The sequence below is a fragment of the Ahaetulla prasina genome, chromosome 5 (assembly GCF_028640845.1).
Source record: "Ahaetulla prasina isolate Xishuangbanna chromosome 5, ASM2864084v1, whole genome shotgun sequence".
In the NCBI taxonomy this organism is placed as follows: Eukaryota; Metazoa; Chordata; class Lepidosauria; order Squamata; family Colubridae; genus Ahaetulla; species Ahaetulla prasina.
This window is the reverse complement of record NC_080543.1, coordinates 108,102,559-108,124,882: the sequence shown is the minus strand read 5'-3', so window position 1 is coordinate 108,124,882 and position 22,324 is coordinate 108,102,559. Positions and strand designations below refer to the sequence as shown.

The 22,324-nt window shown below is 36.1% G+C and overlaps 1 protein-coding gene across 1 annotated transcript in view; it reads left to right on the top strand.

The window, feature by feature from the left end:
* The window catches only part of NALCN (sodium leak channel, non-selective), a 463,243-nt gene that overhangs the window by 404,869 nt on the left and 36,050 nt on the right, over positions 1–22,324 (top strand). The window contains exons 17-25 of the mRNA XM_058184759.1: positions 7,249–7,385; positions 10,704–10,842; positions 14,238–14,311; positions 14,857–14,958; positions 15,752–15,821; positions 17,429–17,520; positions 19,196–19,318; positions 20,943–20,999; positions 21,213–21,333. Of these exons, the coding sequence (XP_058040742.1) occupies positions 7,249–7,385; positions 10,704–10,842; positions 14,238–14,311; positions 14,857–14,958; positions 15,752–15,821; positions 17,429–17,520; positions 19,196–19,318; positions 20,943–20,999; positions 21,213–21,333 (915 nt within the window). The remainder of the gene's footprint in view (positions 1–7,248; positions 7,386–10,703; positions 10,843–14,237; positions 14,312–14,856; positions 14,959–15,751; positions 15,822–17,428; positions 17,521–19,195; positions 19,319–20,942; positions 21,000–21,212; positions 21,334–22,324) is intronic.

Here is a 22,324-nt window from a genome sequence, read left to right as displayed (position 1 = left end):
ATCATCAAGCCCTATTCATTTGAAATGTCCCCTCATTTCCTAAACATTTTATTTCTTTATCTGCTTGTGTATTTACTGATTCATTTTTGACATGTTTATACCTCATACCACAGCCAGAAAGGTTCTCAACAAAAAAAGACACAAGTTTCCAAAGTGTTGGGCATCTGCACCATGAAATCACTCAGAGTAGCTAGTCAGTTTTCGGAAAACTGTGCTCTTAGTAAGAGCTCTTCATTCTAAATGCACCATTGATTTCAGACAGATCTGACCTTTTCAAAGACGGTATCATGTGGATTAAAATAGAACATATTCATGAGTTCCTGTGAACATTTTATTTGTCAAATATGTGTGTGCCTTTTTCATATATTTGGCTGTTTAACAAAATGACAAATACATCTTTGAAATGTGTAAATGTAACTCCTCAATCCATGATAGTGACTCATAAATAAAATCAAAGAAAAGATGACGGTGAAAAAAGTTACCCATTATTTAGTTGGCTATTCAAACTTCTTAAAAACTGTTCCAGGCTTAGCTTATTTCTGGTTGATATTGTTACATACAGTTCTGACAAAGCTTGCAAAATTTAGAATATTAACATTGGACTTAAACAATATTATTAATATTAGACTTTAATAGACTCCAATAAAGGATTATTAGTAAAATTATTGTTTTTCAATTGTTCAAATGTAATCCACAATTTTTTCTAGTCATATCAAAATATTATTTAAAATGCTGGGATTTTTTTAAAAGACAGTGTTCACTCCATCTTTACAGATTGACTAAACTTTTTTTTTGAATTTTTTTTTATTTTTTATAAACAGAATAAAAAAAATCATTGTGAACAGATTATCAGTCAGGTACATCCTTAAACATTGTTTCAAATTTCACCCCCATCATAATCTAATACAATATATTTTCTTCTCCTTTTTAAAATTCATTGTTAATTGCATATATCTAATAAAAAAAAGAACTTTCTATTCCATCCCATTCTGAAAGATATTTAAATGAAATTTAGCCCCCATATTTAATTCCCCAAAACATCATTGGTAAGTCTTCTGTTAGCTTCTTGAGTTTCACAAATCTAAACATATCTCTATATCTCTTAATCAGAGGTCAGACCATTTAACAACTCTTTTTAAAACAGCCCAGCGATCACATAGACAATTTCCATCTTACTTAGGAATAATCCTGAACTCACAAAGATTATTCCCTCTTTCATCTTCCTCTGCCTCTGAATAATATATATTTAAAGAAAAAAAAACACCATCTAATCAATTCTCAGTAAAAAAAACAAAAAATTAAAATTAAAAAGAGTAATTGCTGCTTATTTTCCCCAACAAATTTCTTCATTATATTCAACTATTCCCTTGGAAGTTTTTATCACTAATCAATTTTATTAGCTTTCGGCTAATATTATTAGCGTCGGCTCCCCCATTTCATAAACAAATGAAAAAACCTTTTTCCTTTACATAGTAACATTCATTTCCCTTTCACCCCAATTTATTTTGCAATCTTTCCCTCCATTCCCAATACATCATTAATAATTATTTTATAATTGTCACTTGTATTTTTATATTAATATCATTCTTGTTTAATTCTTTAATATAAATCTGAGAACAGCATTTAAAATCCTTTCTTAAAAATATCATACAATCACAACATAACAATCTTCGTGGGAATAGTCTACTATTCCATTCTTACATTCTTCCTCTGTCTCTAGAAATCATTCTTTATTAAGTAACAAAATTTTCTCTTGATTCTATAATCTAAAGGCAGCTGTCCAGAATCCTTTCTTAAAGCTGTTGTGTAGGCACAGCAACATCTTTCTTCGTGGGACTAGTCATAAACAAAAGCTATTCGACTCTATTCTTCCTCTGTCTTGATACAATTGTAAACCACAAATAGCAAGTGGCCATTTTAAGTGACAATTAGATTCCTTTTTATTCTTAGATGTATTAGATCCTGGAGGTCAATTTTCCAACATCTCTTCTTGAATGCTTCATAAATTCACATTTGTAGGTATCTTAAACTTGGAGAAACAATTTCTTTATTTCATTTTTCCTCTATCTTTAAATATCGTCTTTTAAATTACTCTTAGTTGGCACAGTGTCCATTTTATTTCTGTATTAATAAACCACGCCTTCCCTTTGTCTCAGCTTGTTTGTCTTTGTTCCACATCTTATCCCCTTTTAGTAATTTCTTTAAATTTCTTCTAGTCCCAAATTAGAGGATAGAGGGATTTATAATATTCCATTAAAGTCAATACAGTATTCCCTTTAACTCTTTTTTCTTATTTCTTTTATATCCTAAAGTCTCATCAAGACTTCCAGGGATCTCAAAACAATTGCTTAATTAAAAAATATTTACTTTCCTTCTTGTTTAATTAGGGCTCTTAACTTTAAGTCCAAACCCTCACTTTCCAATTTCCAGAATTCGTGTATTCTTTAAATTGATTGTTTCCACTTTCACTTTCCAGTACATTTAGCTGCTAATTTAAGGTTTTTTTCAAAGCTTGTGCCACTTTTTAAAAAAAGGTTTCTTCGTGAGTTGGTGATAACTCACCCAACTTCATTCATCTGTTTCTTTTGTGATTCATCCTCCTGGCCAATCTTGTAGCCACCGTAGCTTTGTTGCAGCTGATGATGGCTACATTCCTCCCCGCTGGGTCGGGGGAAAAGAATCCAGAGTTGCAGGAAGTTTGCAATCTCCCCGTTTGCTCCGTCGGCTCCCCCATTCTTCGCTGCCCTTTCGAGGCAGCTATGGTCCGAACCAGAGAATGGATGGACCCCCATAGCAGGAGATATATCGGTGCATACCCTGGAGATACCAGGATGTGCAACCGTCTTGCCCGCGGCACTGGCCACGCCTCCCCCAGATTGACTAAACTTTGTTTCTCCTCCTCGTCCTCCATTTTGTATTTTTTTGTGTTTCTGGAAAAAGGATTAGTAACTAATTCATTTTATAATGCAATCTGACATATGTCAGAAATTCTTTTGTCCCATTTCTGGTAATTCAGTGTAGGATTTTAGCCTTTAAAAAATTTAGAAAGTAAATATTTTGTCCTTTTGTATTTTCGAAATCCAATTATTCTGTCTGATCCTCCAAAGAGATGTGTTTTATTGCAGAGGGAAGGAGAATGGAAAAGTTTATTTGTGTCAGCTAATGTTAGGCATCCTACATTAATATTTCATTTTTATCATTTTATCTTATTTTATCTTACACAGAGGTTTAAAGTTTGATGGAACCTACTCTCTCAAAACCCCACTTACTTAGTGAACATCACTGATAAATACATGCTACTTGAAAATTCCAAGACACTAAAGTGCACTAAAGCTAAAAAAAACCCCAACCAAACTCAGTTATGAACTTTAGATATAGAATTTGAAGTTAGGAAAGTTATTGTCAAGAACTTTTACGGATTTTGAACCTTTGGGATAGAGTTGTAAGCCATTGGGTGGAGGAGGTTAAAATAATGCAAGCACTTTCTATAAATTGAACAATGCAGAGGAAGAACAAGATATGCATCATGCTGAGCAAATATTACACCCAAAAGTGTTCAAAGGCACTAAGTGAAGTTAAATGCCTTATACTTCCCAATAGGTAGTATTATCTCAGCATGACAGAGGTGAGGCACTGCAGAATGATTTTGAGCTTAGATTATTTTTAAAGCATATTATTAATCATTATATTGTTTCAGCACGATCTTTTTTTCCTACCCTTGCTTATATACTCTTTTGCTAGACTGCCCCACAAATCAGTATTTTTATTGTTCCTCAGTTTTGCCTATATTAAAATTGGTCACACTTTGTGTTACCTTGTACAAAGATAATTATTTTATTTGCTTTTGGCTTAATGTATAAACATATCCAAAACAAAACATGTGAAGCTGCCACAAGAAAGGTAAAGGTTCCCCTCGCACATATATGCTAGTCATTCCCGACTCTAGGGGGTGGTGCTCATCTCTGTTTCAAAGCCGAAGAACCAACGCTGTCCAAAGACATCTCCGTGGTCATGTGGCCGGCATGACTCAATGCCAAAGGCACACGGAACACTGTTACCTTCCCACCAAAGGTGGTCCCTATTTTTCTACTGGCATTTTTTACATGCTTTCGAACTGCTAGGTTGGCAGAAGCTGGGACAAGTAACAGGAACTCACCCATTACGTGGCACTAGGGATTCGAACCACTGAACTGCTGACCTTTCGATCGACAAGTTCAATGTCTCTTACCCGCTAAGCCACCGCATCCCTTACAAGAAAGGTAGCATGGGTTTAAATTGTAAAAGATGGGTTTGCTATGGCTTAGTGTAGAAGGAATTTCCAAACTCCTGGTTAGCAGATCAATGTTTTTAGCCTATTTTGGGGGAAGGGACTTGTCATGAAGTTTTTAATAGGTGAAATGCATGTCAAAATATTTGCAGCTTTAAATTAAAACAGCAACAGATATTGGCTCCAACGTATTCCCTGCAGTGCTACATAAGAAGCCATCCCCCTCAAACTTTGAATTAAAATTGTGACCCTGTCAACAAACACACATACACAAACACACACACAGATACACACACACACACAAACCAAAAATACAGTTCTGGTTCAACATGAAAAGTAACTTTACTCCTATAAATTTTCTTCATGTTTTTGGTATTTTTAAATAAAGTGGCATTCCATACACCAGTCAAGGCGTACACTCAAAAAGCTTCTTTATATGTACCTAAAGGATTTATTATGGATGAGATATCTCATTCCTTCCCTTTGAAAAACCAACTGATCTGGAAAAGCTAAACAGGGCACTTGGATGGCAGATCACCAAGAACTCCTGGGATATAGGATAACTAAAAACTTCAAGAAGAAAACAATAGTAAACCCATTCTGCGTTGCTGCAAAGAAAACTACATGAAAACAGTAGAAATGGCCCTCAACTCAAAGTGTGCCACTTGAGATATAAATTTGATAAATTCGGTGGATAGGTTGCTACCACTAAAAATGTCTCTTAGGTTCTTTTCTATTGCCCAGGGGCTCTTTTAAAATATGAATGCTGTAGAACAGTTATCTGCCGTTCTTACTTTTTTGGCAGTGCAGTTTTATTAAAAGCCCTCCTCTCTCCTCCCTTTCTCCTTCACTTTATTGTCTTCATTGGGGGGGAGGATTCTAAGCTCCATTTATGTTGTTGTTTTCCCGTCTTTGACTGATGCCAGTTTTTCCCCCTCCTTTCCTTCTGAAATATTAGTTTACCATTTGGTTGAAGAGTCTTTGTCATTGATTTATTTGTCTCTTTTTTTAAAAAAAGAACAACCGACAGGCTTTAATTTTTAAAAAGGACATCAAAAAAAAAAACCCCAAGCAGAATATATAGGACCATGTCACAACATGTTTTTAATGGACTTTTGAGTCTGTGATCAGCAGTTTCTGAATCCATCAGTACAAATTCATGTGCAACATTTCAGATTCACAATGGGGTTGTATGGAGAGTCTGTCTCTTTTTATAGAAGTGTGTATGTACATATAAGCAGATACACATCAGTTAACCCCTACATTAGTACCAGAAATGATCTCCTTATTATCTCCCAACCCCCTCAAAGTTCCAAGAAGGGCCAAGGAAAAGGGGTCACGGGCTAGACTCTCTGTCGGCAACCTGGAAGGAAGAAGCATTTCTATCCCTTCCAGGAAGTTTTGTTTCTCTGAAATGCTTGTCGCATCTCCTGATCTGTTCTGAAACTGTTTTAATTAGTACACTAGTACTTTCATGCTAAGAATTCATTAACGATAAGATTGAAGATAATTGTGGCCCTTCCAATGCCCTTAAAGATCTCCTTATCCTTCACTATACTATCATTAAATCTGTACCTCTTGTTTATCCTTCAGCTCAAGGTATTTCTAGGGTACGTGCAGTTTGTTACAGCAAGAGCTATTTGGAGGCAGTTATCCTTCCACATGGAAGGCAGAAAGGAGAATGTGCTCATTAGACACCTTCAAATTATCTATGATTATTTATTCTTCATGAAATTTCCTAGAGAGCGTGCTAAATTCAGCTATATGCTTGGTTTGCTTTAGTGAGACACTTCATTTGGGCAGTCTTTATGAGGTAGGCACCCTGGATTATTCAGATTCTGTGATATAAACAAATATCTAGGTTGAATGTGGGTGGGTGGGGTCTATGCAGTGCATCTGGATGTGTATATTTTAAATTATCATTCCTCCATTCTGAGGAAATAGGATGTCAGAATTTAAGTTCCTTTTTCCTTTATTGGTTACATTCTCTGTCTGCCAAACTATTTCTTTCAAATTTTTGTACAAGTTAATGGGTGTGTTAGTAACTGAGTATTCCACCATGGCTAATTTAAGAAAATATCTTCTTCCCATTATTGCTATATAAGAAATATCTTTGCCTATTAGTTATTGAAATGAGGATATAATTCTTATTACAATATGTTCATTCCTTTGGCTAAGGATGTCTAGGAGAGCTGCTTAGCATTAAGCTTGCTAACTGCCTGGGAAATATGTTTTCCTTTAGTTCTTTGCATATGTTCTTTCTACCTCTTTCGTCTTCCTATTTTCTTTCTGGTGACCATTTATTTATTTTATTAGGATTCATACATAGCTGCCCATTTTATATACCCAGAATTTGGCAGCTCACAATAAAAACATGCAGCACTAAAAACAATTTAAAAACCAAACATTCAAAAGACAGCATCTAGCTATTCTTTGAAAGTAGCTAGAAGAGAAATTAGCTTGTCTTTGAGGGACAGAAAATAAAGTCTTGAACCAAGTTATGTAGCCTTCAAGTTTCTTACAGTGCCACTCCCTATCAATACATTCCAAAACTAGATTCCTTGATTTACTGAGAATTTAATAACTTCTAAGTCAACAGGGATTCTGTTTGCAATCCAAGTCCAAAACATAATTCTATTAATTAATAACAGATGAGTTTAAATTGACTTTATTTTTCTTATAGTATTTAGAGAACTGTGAAAAAACAAATATTTATACAACATCCTTTGCATTTAATATCTTTCAGGAAACAGACTGCTTGAGTTTCAACTGTAACAATATTCTTAAAATAGTAAGAAACTGATATTAGAATGATGTCAGAATCTTCTGTAGTTCTTTCCTGCCATCTGGTGGCTTTTCAACTGCTTGCATTTGTTCTGAAAAAAATGTTCCAAAAACATTTTGTTCTGAAAAACAAAAACAAAAACCTGATCCCTAAGATGTTAGAGTTTCCAATTTTTATTTTTTCTTTTAATTTTCAGCTGAAACAAAGTGAAGCAAATGCAGATACCAAGGAAAAGCTCCCATTACGCCTACGGATATTTGAAAAATTCCCTAACAGGCCTCAAATGGTAAAAATCTCCAAGCTCCCTTCAGATTTCACAGTTCCCAAAATAAGGTAGTAAACTTTTTCTGCCTCCTTACTGCAAAGCTGATTCTTTTGAACTTCATGAGCAGAGAGTTTCTTGTTTTTAATTTTTATTTTTTGGGGTCTATAGTAGTTTGTTTTTAAATGTGTAGGAGAGTTCTTCTTTTTCCTGTCTCCTGTGCCAAAATTTACAACTCACTGAGCCACTGGCATATTGTTGTTGTTGTTGCATATGTTGTAGTTGTTATTGTTGTTGTTAAAAATGATCTTATAGTAATGTGTTCTTAAAAATAAGTCCCAACTGTGTTCATGGGGTCTTACTTTAAATTAAATAAGTTTGGTAATTAATACTATCATATATAGGAGAAAAACCTGGTGACCTACTTCAGTTTTCCCCACCAAAAAACTTTATGGGTCAACTCAAAGATGTGGAAGATATGGTACTGAGCAGAGAGCCCCCCTGGCTGGGAGGTACCAGTAAAGCTACAAGGAAAGAGCAAAGAGACTATCATAGTAGCAAGAGTGTCCATGATGCAGATGGGGTAAATCCTAATGGCTCTGTAGCCAGTGACTCAACTCCTAGTGAAAAGATGTCTCTCCACTGTTGAAAGCCAATTGCTTAACCATAAAGCCCCAGGAGGGGATGGAATTCATTTTAAACAGCCAACAAAAGCACTGCCAGTACTTTGCCAAGTGTATGGAAGTCTGGTCAGTGGCCAAAAGAATGGAAAAGGTCAATATTTATCCCAATACCAAAAAAAGATAATGGAAAGATTGCTCCAATCATGAGCCATAGCCTTGATACCACATGTATGAAAAATTCTCTTGAAGATAATCTAGTAACATTTGAATCCAACCACCAACAGAAAACTGCCTGATGTACAAGCAGGATTTTCGAAAGGAAATCAAATTATCAATCTATGTTGGATGATAGAAAAAACAAAGGAATTCCAAAAAGACCTCTACATGTGTTTCATTAACTACACAAAAACCTTTGACTGTGTTGACTGTGACAAGCTCTGGAACTGCCTCAAAGAACTGGAAATATCACCATACTACATTTAGCTCATTCAATCATTCTTCTCTGATTAGGCAGCCACTGTAAGAACAGAATATGGAAAATTCCAGTTATTGATTTCCAATTATTCCAATTACGGAAAACATAATTTCTGATTATAAAAGCCCAACCCAGTTCTCAGACAAACAGAGAAAAAAAGGATAGGTACAAAAAATGGAATCAGGGACACATAACTAAGGCAGAATACCAACAAATAGCCCAAACCTGCAAAGATGAAGTTAGGAAAGCTAAGGCTTTGAACAAAGTAAGTCTTGCCAGAAATGTCAAAAACTATTTTTTAAAAGGTTATTTTATCAACACAAAAAACAAGAAAAAAATCAAAGAAACAATCGGTCCACTAATGGGAGAAGATCAGTGGTGAAATCCTCTGCAATTTGCCACCGGTTCGCTGCACGCGCATGCACATTCCACACCAAACGCACATTGTGCATGCATGCATGCACAGTGCACACCAAAAGCACGCTTTGCATGGAAAAACAACGCTTAAGAAGGTAAGTAGAACAGCGAGGGTGGGGGAACAGCTGTGCCGCATGATTTAGATTTGCTAGAAAGCAGGATTTCTAGCGAATATAAATCGGCACAGCTAATCGTCGGAAATACCGGTTCAGATGAACTGGGAGCATTTTTTTACTACTGGTTTGCCTGAATTGGTAGCTTTTATTACTACTGGTTCACCCAAATCAGTGTGAACCGTAGCATTTCACCCCTGGAGAAGATGGCAAAGAAGTAATGGGCAGTAGAGAGAAAGCAGAACTGCTTAATTCATACTTTGCATCTGTCTTCAGGTAAAAACAGTACTCAACTTAACAAAAACAGAACCATAAATGCAAGTTAGAAATGCAAATTAAAATATGCAAAAATAAGGTAAAAGAACACTTGTCAGCTCTAGGATTCATATCACTAAGTCCTGATGGATTACATCCAAGAGTTCTGAAGGAACTGGTGTGAGACGTCATCTCAGAATCATTGAAACATATATTTCAAAGTTCTTAGAGTACCAAGGAACCACCTGAGGACTGGAAAAGAGCTTATATGGTCCCCATCTTCAAAAAAGAAAAAAAAGATCCAGAAAATTATAGACCAACCAGCCTCACATCACTACCTGGAAGATCTTGGAAAAGATAATCAAGAATCAAATCTGTGAACACCTAGAAGTTAACAAAGTTATAACCAATATCCATCTTGAGTTGGATGGATCTTGACCAATATTGGCATCTTGATCAATATCCATCTTGAATGAAATAAGATAACAAATCTTATTTCATTCTTCGACAAAGTGACTAAATTAGTAGATCAGCAAAATGCTGTGGATGTAGTATGCTTAGATTTCAATAAAGCAGTAAAGTATCATCAACAAAGATATGCAAGCCACAGGCCTGTGCCCTGGAGACACAGCTGACCGTGCAAAGTGGAATTCAGTGATCTGAAAAATGGACCCTGCACCTGTGGGAATACACTAGGAAGAAAAAGATTTTATAAAGTAGATCACAATCTACTTCTTGGCAAGCTAGAAACATGTGAGAAGTATGTTAGAGTATTGATCAAAACATTATTATTGTGAATATATTTGCAAAAAATGGTCACAAATCCCAATTTGGATTCAAGTACATTGAGTTTGGTCACTGATTCTCAATTATTGATTGCTTCACAATTAGAACATTACCTTCAAATGCATCTTCTTTAGTTGAAAACAAGAGAATCTCTTTAGTCAATTTATCTTGAAAGTCTGAAAAAAATATGGGAGAATGATTTGGTATTAGAACTTGATAACCATCCTTTTGAACTGTCTATCATAGCAAATTCTTTTTAAATGTGTTTATCAATTGATAAATTATGAAGCATTGACCATGATAATCCATAGATTGCATTTGACTCTATTAAAAATAAACTTACTAAATAGTAATTTTTCTGGATTATATTGGAGGGATTATAAATACTCATCTGGTAATAATATCTCATTAATCTTTTACATAGGTCTACTATTTTCCACAAGCCAATTGATCGAACATGCAAAAACTGATTCAGTTCCTATTGCTTGCTGCCCCGTTTATTATAATAAACTATTGAAAAAATAAAATACATTTTACTGGTATTTCAAAGTGTGGAAATTGTTCTATTAGATAACATAACAAAGAGCTTTGGATGATATATGATAATAAGGATATATTTATTCAAATTTGGTTGATATTTATTCGTTATACATATATAAAGGAAATATAAATAAGAGGCAGTTTCTCTCTGTGTGTGTCTCTCTCTCTCTCGCTCAAAAGGGAAAGCTTTATGAAGCAGTTTATTGATCGACAGCAGCAAGATACAACTTGTTTATTGAGAAGGCTTCCATCAGCTTCTTCTTCTTCCTGCGATCACTCTAAAAGGCTGGCAATTGAAGACAAATACATTGACCAGAAGGCAAGTCACTAGATACAGCAGTATATAAAGATCTCTACTCATATTGTGATCTGACATCTTAAATGTATGTGGGATGTCACTGTAGCTGGTGATTACATTGAGCTCACCATTTTTCTAGCCAGGAATGGATATAAACTAACCTATGTGTGGTTGGTGGAAGACAGAGCTTCTTGGAAAGGTTTATGATTGATGTATGAATAATAGAAAAGTCTTCAGAAACTGAGTTTGTGTGTATATGTATTTTTTAAACATTTCATGGTTTTTCTGAGTATTGATACCTCTAGTGTTGAAGGGCAAAGAGGAGCAATATTATTCTGTTTACCCAAGCTCTATAACAGGCAATATCAGTCAACCAACAATGAATGCTCTGTACACGAAGTCACAACTTCTAGAATCCATTTTTTTAAAAGATCAGAAAAATATAAAAATAAATATCAGTCATTTAGGAAGGATTTTTTCTGAGGTCTTGAACACTTCTGCGAGATAATGTTGGGCTTCATGGATTGACTTAGTTTCCTATACTCAGCAGGAATTTTATCTATGTGACTGGAACATTAGGTTGCATTTTGTTAGATGATTATAGCTTTCTACAGAGGCAATTACCATAGCAACCTGACATTTAAGTATATCCTCCAAAGTGTCTTCTCTCTAATACTCATTTGAAATAACAATTTTTAAAAATGAACATTTGTCTGCGTGCACAGCAGAAGAGAAAGAAAGCACAAGCTATAGAAAATATTAATTAAACATACAACAGCGAAAACAAAAACAAAAGAAATGATCTGCTGACAGCTGTCAGATTCCTTTGTGTGTATGCTATCTGTAGTTCATGCAGTGTGAATCAAATAACTCAGAATACTGAATGATTTTATGAGAATGATAAAATTATGAGAATTAGATCACAACATTTAACAGAAATCAGATTTTAACTGTGGCTTGCAGAAGTCCTTTTGAGAATCTCTTTCTTCATTCTGGCACCTCTCTTTGTAAAACAAATAAAATGGATGTTGACTTATCTCAGCTTTATTATTAGAATTAACTCTACTTTAAGCTATTTTTAAGAATATTTATCACCTGTTAGGTTAAAGACCTTTATTAAAAGAAATCTGACTGAAGCCTCTGAAGGTTTTACCAACCAACTCTGCAAAACTGAGATAGAATGAGATTATTTAGAATACCTACTGAAATAATGCAACATTTTCCTTAAGGAAGAAGCTAGGTGTAATAATAACCCAGGGAACACAGAATCATAATCAAGTAAATAGAAAATAAAAATTAGCACTCTGTATCAATGTTTTCTCAACCTTGGCAATTCAAAGCTAGGTGGCTTCAACTTCCATTATTCTGTTCACACAGCTTAAAGTTATCAGTGTTGAGAAATACTGCTCCATATCAGTGGTCCCCAACCTTTCCAGCATTGTGGACCAGCAGGGAAGAGAAAGGGTTTGGTTCCGCATGAGCCGTAGGCATGCTCAGCTTCAATTGCATGAGTGGTGGGCACGCATGACGTTTGCGCAAATAGAGCTTTGTGCAGACACATGCTCACCTGCTGCTTGCAATGTGGAACTGTGCACACTCGCTAACCCACCACTTCTGCCACCCAGTTCCAAGTGGCCCAAGGCTTGATAGTGGCCCAGAGGTTAGGGACCCCTGCTCTATATGGTTAACTTTTTCCTGTAAGAAGAGCATATATCTTTAAAGCAAAGGGAAGATTGCATTCTCTTCCTCTCCTCCTCCTCTCCCTCCTCCTCTCTTTTCCAAGATTGAAATGACATAGTTCTAAATACCATGGTAAATACCTCAATTAATGAGAAAAGCTTTGTTCAGGAGGCTTTGCACAATATTTTCACACAGAAATTCTAATCCATGCAGTCCGGTCAGTTCCGATAACTCACCTAATATTTTGATTGTGCTTGCTGGTCACCAAGTATCATTTCGTTCAGTTTGGCAACCATGCTTTAATTTATATTAGATCATGTTGATTTATCAAGCTAAATCATGCTTGATAATCAAGCAGCCTTTGTGTGGTCTGTCATTCTCTGAAGCATTTTTCTTGCAAACCATCTTTGTAGCATTATTATCCTCATTATCAACAACACTGTTTTTTACATTCATGTTTTCATATAGAAATGTGTTGTTGTTGTTGTTTTGTTTTCTGTGACATTTGGATTGTTGTCAAATATGATAGCTTCCCATTCATATATTGAATGTATGCTTATCTTTTCTTTCTTTTGAAACCATCTGTCTTCCTTGAAGCAATTTTATAATCCTTATAGGTCTGGCAGATTTTCTCTCTTAATCAGTGTTTTTTTTAAAGGCAGGTATGTTCTATATCCATAAAACTGGATTTAGTGTATTACAAAATAAGCATAGGAAGATTTGGAATTAAAAATAAAAAAGAACTTTAAACCTCTGATCTATATTTCAATATAGGTTTCTGGTGTAATTCTGTGAATATTTTTCAAGTATCTTTCAATTTACATGTTAACATACTAAATACCTAAAACATTCAGAGTATGCATATAAACTAGATGGAATCTTTCTTTCAAAGGAGCCTGCAATATAATTCCACGGGCAAAGCTTCATTGGAGAATTCCAACATCATATTCACAACATACCTAGTAGATGTCAGAGTCTTTCTTACTGAAGAGCATGGTGGAAGATAAGGCTCTGAATTCTTTAGATACAAAATTTCCACAATCCTGCCATATCCCCACCAGTGGGACAATTGGCTGCAGCTGCCTGGCCCCGCCCACTTCGCCTCAGCTGCCCTCCCCCAGCCAACCCACCCACTTCCTCCCTATCTGTCCCTCCTCTGCTAATTCTCCCCTACTACTCATTGCCTGCAGCTCATACCCTTTCACATCCTGGGCAATTCGCCACAGGATGATTAGCTGTGGCCAACTTGCCATGTGGGACAATTAGCCACACATGTTGAGATTCCATATTATTGAATATAGAGATTGGAAACAAGAGAGAGATTCTGATATCATATTTTATAATTTCAGGACTGTCCTTTTCATTTTTGAAACAGAAATCTTATTAGTTTGTCATATAACTGCCTGGATAATTTATAGATGACCATTAATAATCGTACTTATTTATACACGGTCTTTATTTCTTGCCTTTTCACTAACGATGAGCATAGTATGCCAGTATACTAAGGTATATGGTGGAAAATATGGTACCATGTATAGAATAGAAAATTTACCATAAAATTATTGCTCCCAAATCATCTTCCAGATGAAGTCCAAATTCAAAACAAACAAAAATAATTCTTGGTTCACCCTAATAGCGTTTTTCTGCTTCCATTTGATTTCAATAGCCAAGATTTTAAACAACATACTCTTAAGTACTAAGACTGTCAATAAAGTTGGTTTCCTTTTCTTTTACAGCTTCGCAAATCTGTTTTCAGCATTAGGGCAAGAAATCTTCTGGAGAAGGAGTCTGCAATCAATAAAATACTTAGGTATTAAAGAGGGATTTGAGGGTCCTTTCATTATGAATAGGTTTTATGTAAAATGAAAGCAGTGTAAAATGCAACGCATCACGATTCGCAGCTTGAGATCCAAGTTCCACACAATGGCTAAGTCTAAATCAAGAGTGAGACAGTTGCCATTTTAGTGGTGAGACTTACTGACAGGTGACTTAGTGAATTAGTCTTGACCTAGCTCTTTTCATCCTATCTTGAAAAATGGCATTTATTATTCAGACCTTTCCATCACTTGGATAGACAATGTTTGAGAAAGCTGTCTCCTATCCTTCCTGAGAGCTACATAACACTATCTGCAGTTTCCTAGCTATGCATGTTTCAAGTTCAATTTTAAAACAATGCTTTGGAGCATGATGGTGCAGATGTAAGTCTGGAATTTTTTAAGAAAACTGTGTCATTTCCATGATCCCAGAAAATTATGTAGGTTCTTTAAAAAGTTGCACATCAATGTTACATTCAAAGTTATTTTCTAAATGCTGTATATCCCTAATTGTTACTTATCATAGTATCTGTTTATGTAGAGCCTGTACTCGTCAGCGTATGCTTAGTGGATCTTTTGAGGGACAGCCTGCAAAAGAACGATCTATTCTTAGTGTTCAGCATCATATACGCCAAGAACGCAGGTAAGCAGAACTCAATAAAACCTTTCAAGAACATGTTAAAAGTAGAAGATAACATTCTTGTAAGTTACACAGCAAACATGAGTAAATTAGAATTAGTTCATAACAAATGACAGCTGTATTTTTATTGCAATAATAATGACATTATCATAATAGAAAACTCTTATATTTTAAATATAATTGTTTTTAAAATATCGAAGTTCTGGTTGTAAACAGGAAAAAATTCCATAAACAGCGTGATCCAATCATGACCTCTATTGTTCAACTGCCCTCACAGATTTATCAGTTAGTTCAGTGATGTACTTTTTTAGTTAACCTTTCTACTTTTCACATCATCACTTTTTAAATCATTTGTCTCGCTTGAGAAAATCCATTAAAAAGAAAAAAAATGAACTGCTCCGCCATCTCTTTGGATTAGTACAGGGCTGTCAAACCCCCTGGCCGTGGGCCGGATACATCCCGCACTGGCCACGCCCATGCCCAGTTTAGCGAAGGGGGAAAACATCCTGATATGTCACGTGACGCCACCGTGACAATTTGAATTTTACACCCCTGGATTAGTACAACTAGGAATTCTGCACTGCATGTACAACTTCTTACTTCCCTAACTTAGCACCTTTAATATCTGTTGACCTTCAGCTGTCATGATTCCCAGCCAATGTGAGTCACCAATTGTAGAAAGCAAGATACGGCTGACTGTAATGCAAAATCAAACCCATACTTGCAAAGTCTGTTGTCCCACTGATACACACTCAGTGATCTCAGTTTTTTCACCAAATGAATGTCATTATTTCAGGTCACTAAGGCATGGCTCCAACAGTCAGCGAATCAGCAGAGGAAAGTCTCTTGAAACATTAACTCAAGATGTAAGTTTAAGTGAATAGTCTGAGTTATGCCTAAGTAAAACTAAAAACAGAATGAAATTCAAAATACCTTGGATATTATAACACAGATTTCTTTAAACTCTGTAATGCTGGTGTTACATTTGAGTGCATTCTTTTGTGAAATGATCCTTTCAAGTACAAAAACAGCATTCACAGTAATTTCAAATTACACAGTTACTGAATCTCAGTTCACAAATGAGCAAAGTAAATTGTTCCTGGGAATTATAATTTGGGATAAAAGACATCTCCAGCTGGGTCAGAATTCATAATAATCCATCACATCTTCCCTGGTATACTACGGTACTTGGGCAAGATGACAGCTGTTTCTCATTAGCAAAATTGTATCTAGCATACAGACAGACATCATGTTTGGCCAGTAGACAAATCCTTGTCTTATTTTATGCAGATGATACTGCCTACTCTTTCCTTCCCAATGGTGGGATTAAGATGAGTGTTATTGTCCTTCACAACTAATCATGAGAAAGAAAGATATACCATAAATTAAATCAAAGCTGAACTTAAGTTCCTGTCAAAAATATTAATGGTAAATGGAACATTAGTGAGCATGTTCAGAACAAATGAGATAGTCTGGGCATATTTCACAACACTCAAATTCTTCATGTTACACACACAAGAAGCCAATGTAATTATCTGCAATGTGTGGGTTTTTTCCCCTATTTAATTGGAGGCCCTCATATCCTCAACCGTTTGGTGATTTCAGGACAAAACAATTAAGTCCTGTGCTTATAAATATTTATACATTTTGAAAAAACATCAATGCAAGTTTCTGAAGGTGATCTTTGGATCTCTCTATTGGGTCCCAGGTGTGGCTTCATAGTGAAGCCAGCCTTATTTTTCTAGAACCCCAATTGTGACAAAGTAGACTTGCCATGCCTAAAGTTATTCTAATGCTCCCTTAACCTTCTATAATCAACTTGCTTCCAAGTGGATCAACTCTAGGAAACTAAGGATATCTGGCTTTTCACCATCTTTTATGGCGTTTAAATTAAATAATCTCTTAAACAATGTATTTGGGACATGGATAAAACAGCCTGATGCTGTGCAATTGGAAATGTTATCAAAATCTCTGTCCTGCTTCTTACTTTTTCAGTGATTTCACTTCAGAACACTGCTATGCATTTTTTCTATCCCAGCTAAACGTTCAGCTTTCTGTAATATTCAGAATGGATGCATTCTTGTTTCTACCAAGTCAGGGCCATTTGTTCTATTTTATTGGATTGATCTTTGTTCCTTAATCATAATAATTGTTGCTTAAGATCCAATATTATCAATCATAGAAATTAAATGTAATTTCTAACTCACTGATAACTATTTCAGTGCTGAATTAATATTAAACTCAATAATATCTTCAAACATTCTTAAATTTAACTGGACCAATGCAATAATTAAAATGCAGAATGGTAGAGAAAATGTTTAACAATAAATAGCTGATCATAATTACTGATAGTTATTTTCTCCCAACCCAAATTAAAAACTTTCTTTTTCTCTTTTAAAAGTTTTATGCAATTGCATACTGTTAATTTTTACAGTGAAAATAGACAACAGATTAAAACATTTTTTTCTTCCAGCATTCTAATACAGTGAGGTACAGAAATGCACAAAGGGAAGACAGTGAAATAAAAATGATCCAAGAAAAGAAAGAACAAGCAGAAATGAAAAGGTATTTTAAATGTAACTTTTATGTCAGTATATAAGACTGATCTGAATCCCACTTAGGCATTCATTACTAAGTGAATTTTAAATGATTACTCCATTGATAGACTGGTTTCAGGCAATGATTGGGATATAGTCAACTTTACAAGAACTCCAAAGTAGAGAGCTGGGAGTGGGAGGACAACCATCCTTTTCCTCCCTAATGCTTAAGGTCTACATCAGGGGTCCTCAACCCCCAGGCCATGGACCACTACCAGGCCGCTGACCGAGCCACCCAAGTAGTGGGCAACTGCACAAAGCTTCATTTGCGCATCCACAGGATTTAGGTGCAACATTCCCCCCCACCATCAAAATCGCCAAAGCCACCACCGCTGCCGGTCTACAGAATCCAAAGTTTAGGGATCTTGGTCTACATGAAGCCACTCTTTGGAAAGGTTATATATCAGCACTGCGTGGAGGTATCACTAATATCTGAATGATACTCAATTGTATAATCTCCATCTCAAGAAAAAAGATGGTATGATGGTTAATGTACAGGGATTATTGAAGATGTATAAATATAATTAATGTAGGGTCGGGTCTGCCCAGTTACCATTTTAGAATGGTGGGGAGGAGAAAAGAGAGAGTAGGAGGTAGGAAAGAGGAGAAGAGGAAGGAAGAGGCGTAGAAGAGGGAGAAGGAGTGTAGGGTGGAGGGAGGAGAGGATGTAGATAAGAGAAGGAGAGGAAGGTTTGGAAAGTAAAAGAAGGTAAAAGAGGGAACAGTGTTAAAAAGGGGGGTGGTGACTGGGCAAGCCCGACTAATTGTATATAACTGTACATTGGATGAATTATTTGATATGATTGTAAAAATAAAACTTTTTTATAAGAAAAAAGAAAAAAGATGGTTGTTGTTGGTTTTGATTTTGAACTGGTGGCTGAAAGCTACGAGAATCTGAATGGGGAACAAGCAGCAAGCAAATAGTTAAATAAACAAGGGTTTGCTTGGATTTTTTCTATATTTATAGCTGCTTTTCCAGTACTTTTCCAATGCGCCTCACAAATGCTAGTTGACTGATTATGTACCATCAGGTTAGTATCAACTCTTAGTAACCACATTGCTAGATTGTCCCCAAAACAAACCTAGTCCAATAATGCACCGATAACCACTGTAACTGAGTCCACATACAGAGTCTTGGCGCTCTCTGAGCTTCGTTGTTCACTTGCAGACGTTTCATTACCCAAATAGGTAACATCATCAGTGTGCTTGTTTCCCTACTAGCAAGCAAACGAACAAGTTCTGGTTTGAGAGATTCTTAAAACTCTTGTTCAAGACCTTTCAAGAGAGAACCATTTCTTGTTCAAGAGCACGTTCTAGTATTGCTCCATGGTGGCCCTTTCGTTGAGAAGCAGCTACAGATTCTCAATAATTCTGTGAATTTTTCACATAGAAAGAGAACGTATGCATTGAAATCTTATAGGTTCACCCTCTAAGTCTTTCCTGCTGGGCTCTTTGTTTTTGCTTAGTTCCCAGTTATTGATAGTAACCACTCAATAATCATCATAGCTGACCAGAGGCTTTCTGAAGCCCACATTTAACACCGTCTCAATTATACTATACTGTGATATTGCTGATATCCAAAAGAAATTAGAAAAAAATGTATATATTGATTGCTGACTCTATAATCATGTTGTTCTTGAAAGAAAAGTTCAGGAAGAAGAGTTGCGGGAGAATCACCCCTATTTTGACAAGCCTCTTTTCATAGTGGGTCGAGAACACAGATTTAGGAATTTCTGCCGAGTTGTCGTTAGAGCTCGCTTTAATGCGTAAGTATATGTGTAGCTTATGATTTGATTCACTTGTTTTGATCCACTATATTCTGTCATTAAAAAGCTTCCGCAGAATAACATCAATAACTAATCAGAGACATTTTAACTTATCCAGCAATTATGTATTTTGCAAATGTTTCTTGGTTTTATTATTTGTTTTATTCTTTCAACCATAAACAGAAACTGGGAGATCTGTGTGCACTGCTTTTGAAACATAAAGTGACAAAATAATGTTTCTTTTTTCAAAATTTGCAAATGAATTCAGGGATGTGAATGTCATGATGCCTTTTACGCAGATTGCCCTTGACACCCATTTGAATATTGTGCAAGTTTTCAAATGTGGGATTATATTACCTCAGTTTGTACTTTATACTGTAGTTCTCCCAAAGCCTTGCAGTCAGCCAGCAGTATGCCTGGACTCCAAAGCCCTCCCTGAGAAATTCCTAAAGGAGGAAACTGCATGTGCTCAGCTAAAACAAAGATCATTTTGGGGATAGTCATGACAAATTAAACAGAAGTGGTGTGGTGCAAATCCAGTCATACAAACTTTGGAACTGTGAGAGAATACCTGCTGCCATCCAGTTTTCTTCAGGTGAACTGGAATATTGATTCCCAGAGTTACAAAACAATATATTGGACAGCACCAGGTTGAGGAAAGTTTTAGGGACTTGGATTTGAACTAAAAGTATAAAATACAATATAAATTGTCTTGATATTTCAGAAGATATATTAAGTCACAAATTCTGTTTCCATTAATGGATAGTCAATGTAGCTGTTAATTAAAGAGATAAAATTTGTCCTTATATGTTCCCAGTGCCTAAAATTAAATCTGTTTTAAAATTAAGTCTCAGTCTAAACCAGTGGTAGTCAACCTGGTCCCTACCGCCCACTAGTGGGCGTTCCAGCTTTCATGGTGGGCAGTAGGGGTTTTGTCTGATACTGAAGCACTTTCCTTTTTTTTTATTTAACTGACTTTTTTAAAAAATTTCATAGCATTATTTAAAAACATTTTCATTAGGTTTTCATAAAATTCCCCATGACAATTTAAATTTCTGAAAATATACTATTTTTATCGCCCGCGCATAAATTTAGTTCACGTTACATGAGTGAAACTAAATGGCGCTCTAATGTGACCGCAAACAAAAGAGCCTCGTCCCAGAATAGCTTGTGCAACTCCCCCCACACCACCCAGCTGTAACAGACAACCAGAGCTGGTAGCCGGTGCCCCCCACCCCAAAACCAATCCACAGTGCGCAAGAGGAATGCACAGACAATGATACACGGTGCATTACTGTGGAACCGGTGGGCGGTTAGAAAATTTTACTACTAACAGAGATACAAAAGTGGGCGGTAGGTATAAAAAGGTTGGCTGCCCCTGGTCTAAACTATATTAACATCGGATTTAAGAAACTGGTATGACATTTAACCAATTTCTGTGAATTTTGGGGTCATAAATGAAAATGTTCAATCCCCAAATGGCTATGAATTTGTAGTTTTGTTCTTGTTTATTTTAAAAAAAATACTCGTCATTTCAAATGCAGATTGTCTTACATATTTGTAACATAGCTTTGTATAATAAAAATTGAACAATACTCTAAACATTTTTTTTCCTCTGTTACAGCTCTAAAACAGATCCTGTTACTGGAGCAGTAAAAAACACAAAATATCATCAACTTTAGTAAGCAAAAATGAATTTATGTATTTTATATATTGATGTACAGTTTTTTTCCGAACTTATTTTTTTCTGGAAAATGTTTTCTTAGAATAATTACTTCTAAGATGTCAACATTTTGAAAGATTCTCTATTTTCACTAGTCCAACTTATATTTGACTGATATTTATAATTTCTGGAATCTCATTGCCACTTAGTGTGTTCCATTTTATTTTGCAGTGATTTGCTGGGATTGGTTACTTATCTAGACTGGGTAATGATCATCGTTACCATATGTTCCTGTATTTCAATGATGTTTGAATCTCCTTTTCGAAGAGTAATGCATGCACCTACTTTACAGGTAATTTTCTGAAAATAATTGGTTTGGATCAGGGGTGAAATGCTCCCGCTTCGCACTGGCTCGCCCAATTAGGTAGCGATGGCAGCTGCTGGTTCGGAGGACTGGTAGCAAAAATCCCTGGCCCCGCCCCCCTGCCTCAGCTGGACCGCACCATCAGCAGAGGTTTTTTTTACTTTTTAAAGCAGTTTTTCTTCAACCGAAACATGCCTTGAAAAGTGGGAAAAAAACCCTCTGATGATCGCGGGGCTGAGCAGAGATCATCAGAACACTTTAAAAGTTTTTTTTTAAAAACCCTCTTCAGCCAAAGGGGGGGAAAAAAAAAACGAGGTTTTAAAAGCCTCCTCTGGCGATCCCAGAGGAGTTTCCTGATCCTCACAGGCTTTTAAACTCACTTTTTTAACAGCCCCCACTTACAAGAGTCCCCATCCATGCCCAGCCAACACCCCCTCCTCACTTACCTATAATTGCTGCTCCTTTTGGGCTGGCAACACCATGCTTTCTTCAGCTTTGACTTCCTGCTTTGCTGGCTGAAGAACTCTGGGATTTGAAGTCCACAATAAAATAAAATAAAATAAAATAATAAAATAAAATATTTGTGCAGCTTTCTGAGATTTGGTGTGTTTCTGTAGTGTTTCACTCTAACTACACAAGCACACAAAATCTCAGAAAGCTGTATGTGGCATTGTGTGTGTGTGAGTTGTGTGTGTGTAAAGTGTGAAAGTTGGTTTTTGAGCTTTTCGTGGCTGTGTGAAGTGTGAAGTGAAGCTGCTTTTACATTGTGTGTGAGTCAGTTCCTTGATCGGGATGCCTTATGCACAGTCACTCATGCCCTCGTTACCTCTCGCTTGGATTACTGTAATGCTCTCTACATGGGGCTCCCCTTGAGGTGCACTCGGAGGCTTCAGTTAGTCCAGAATGCAGCTGCGCGGGTGATAGAGGGAGCTACGCATAGCTCCCATGTAACACCGCTCCTGCGCAGACTGCACTGGCT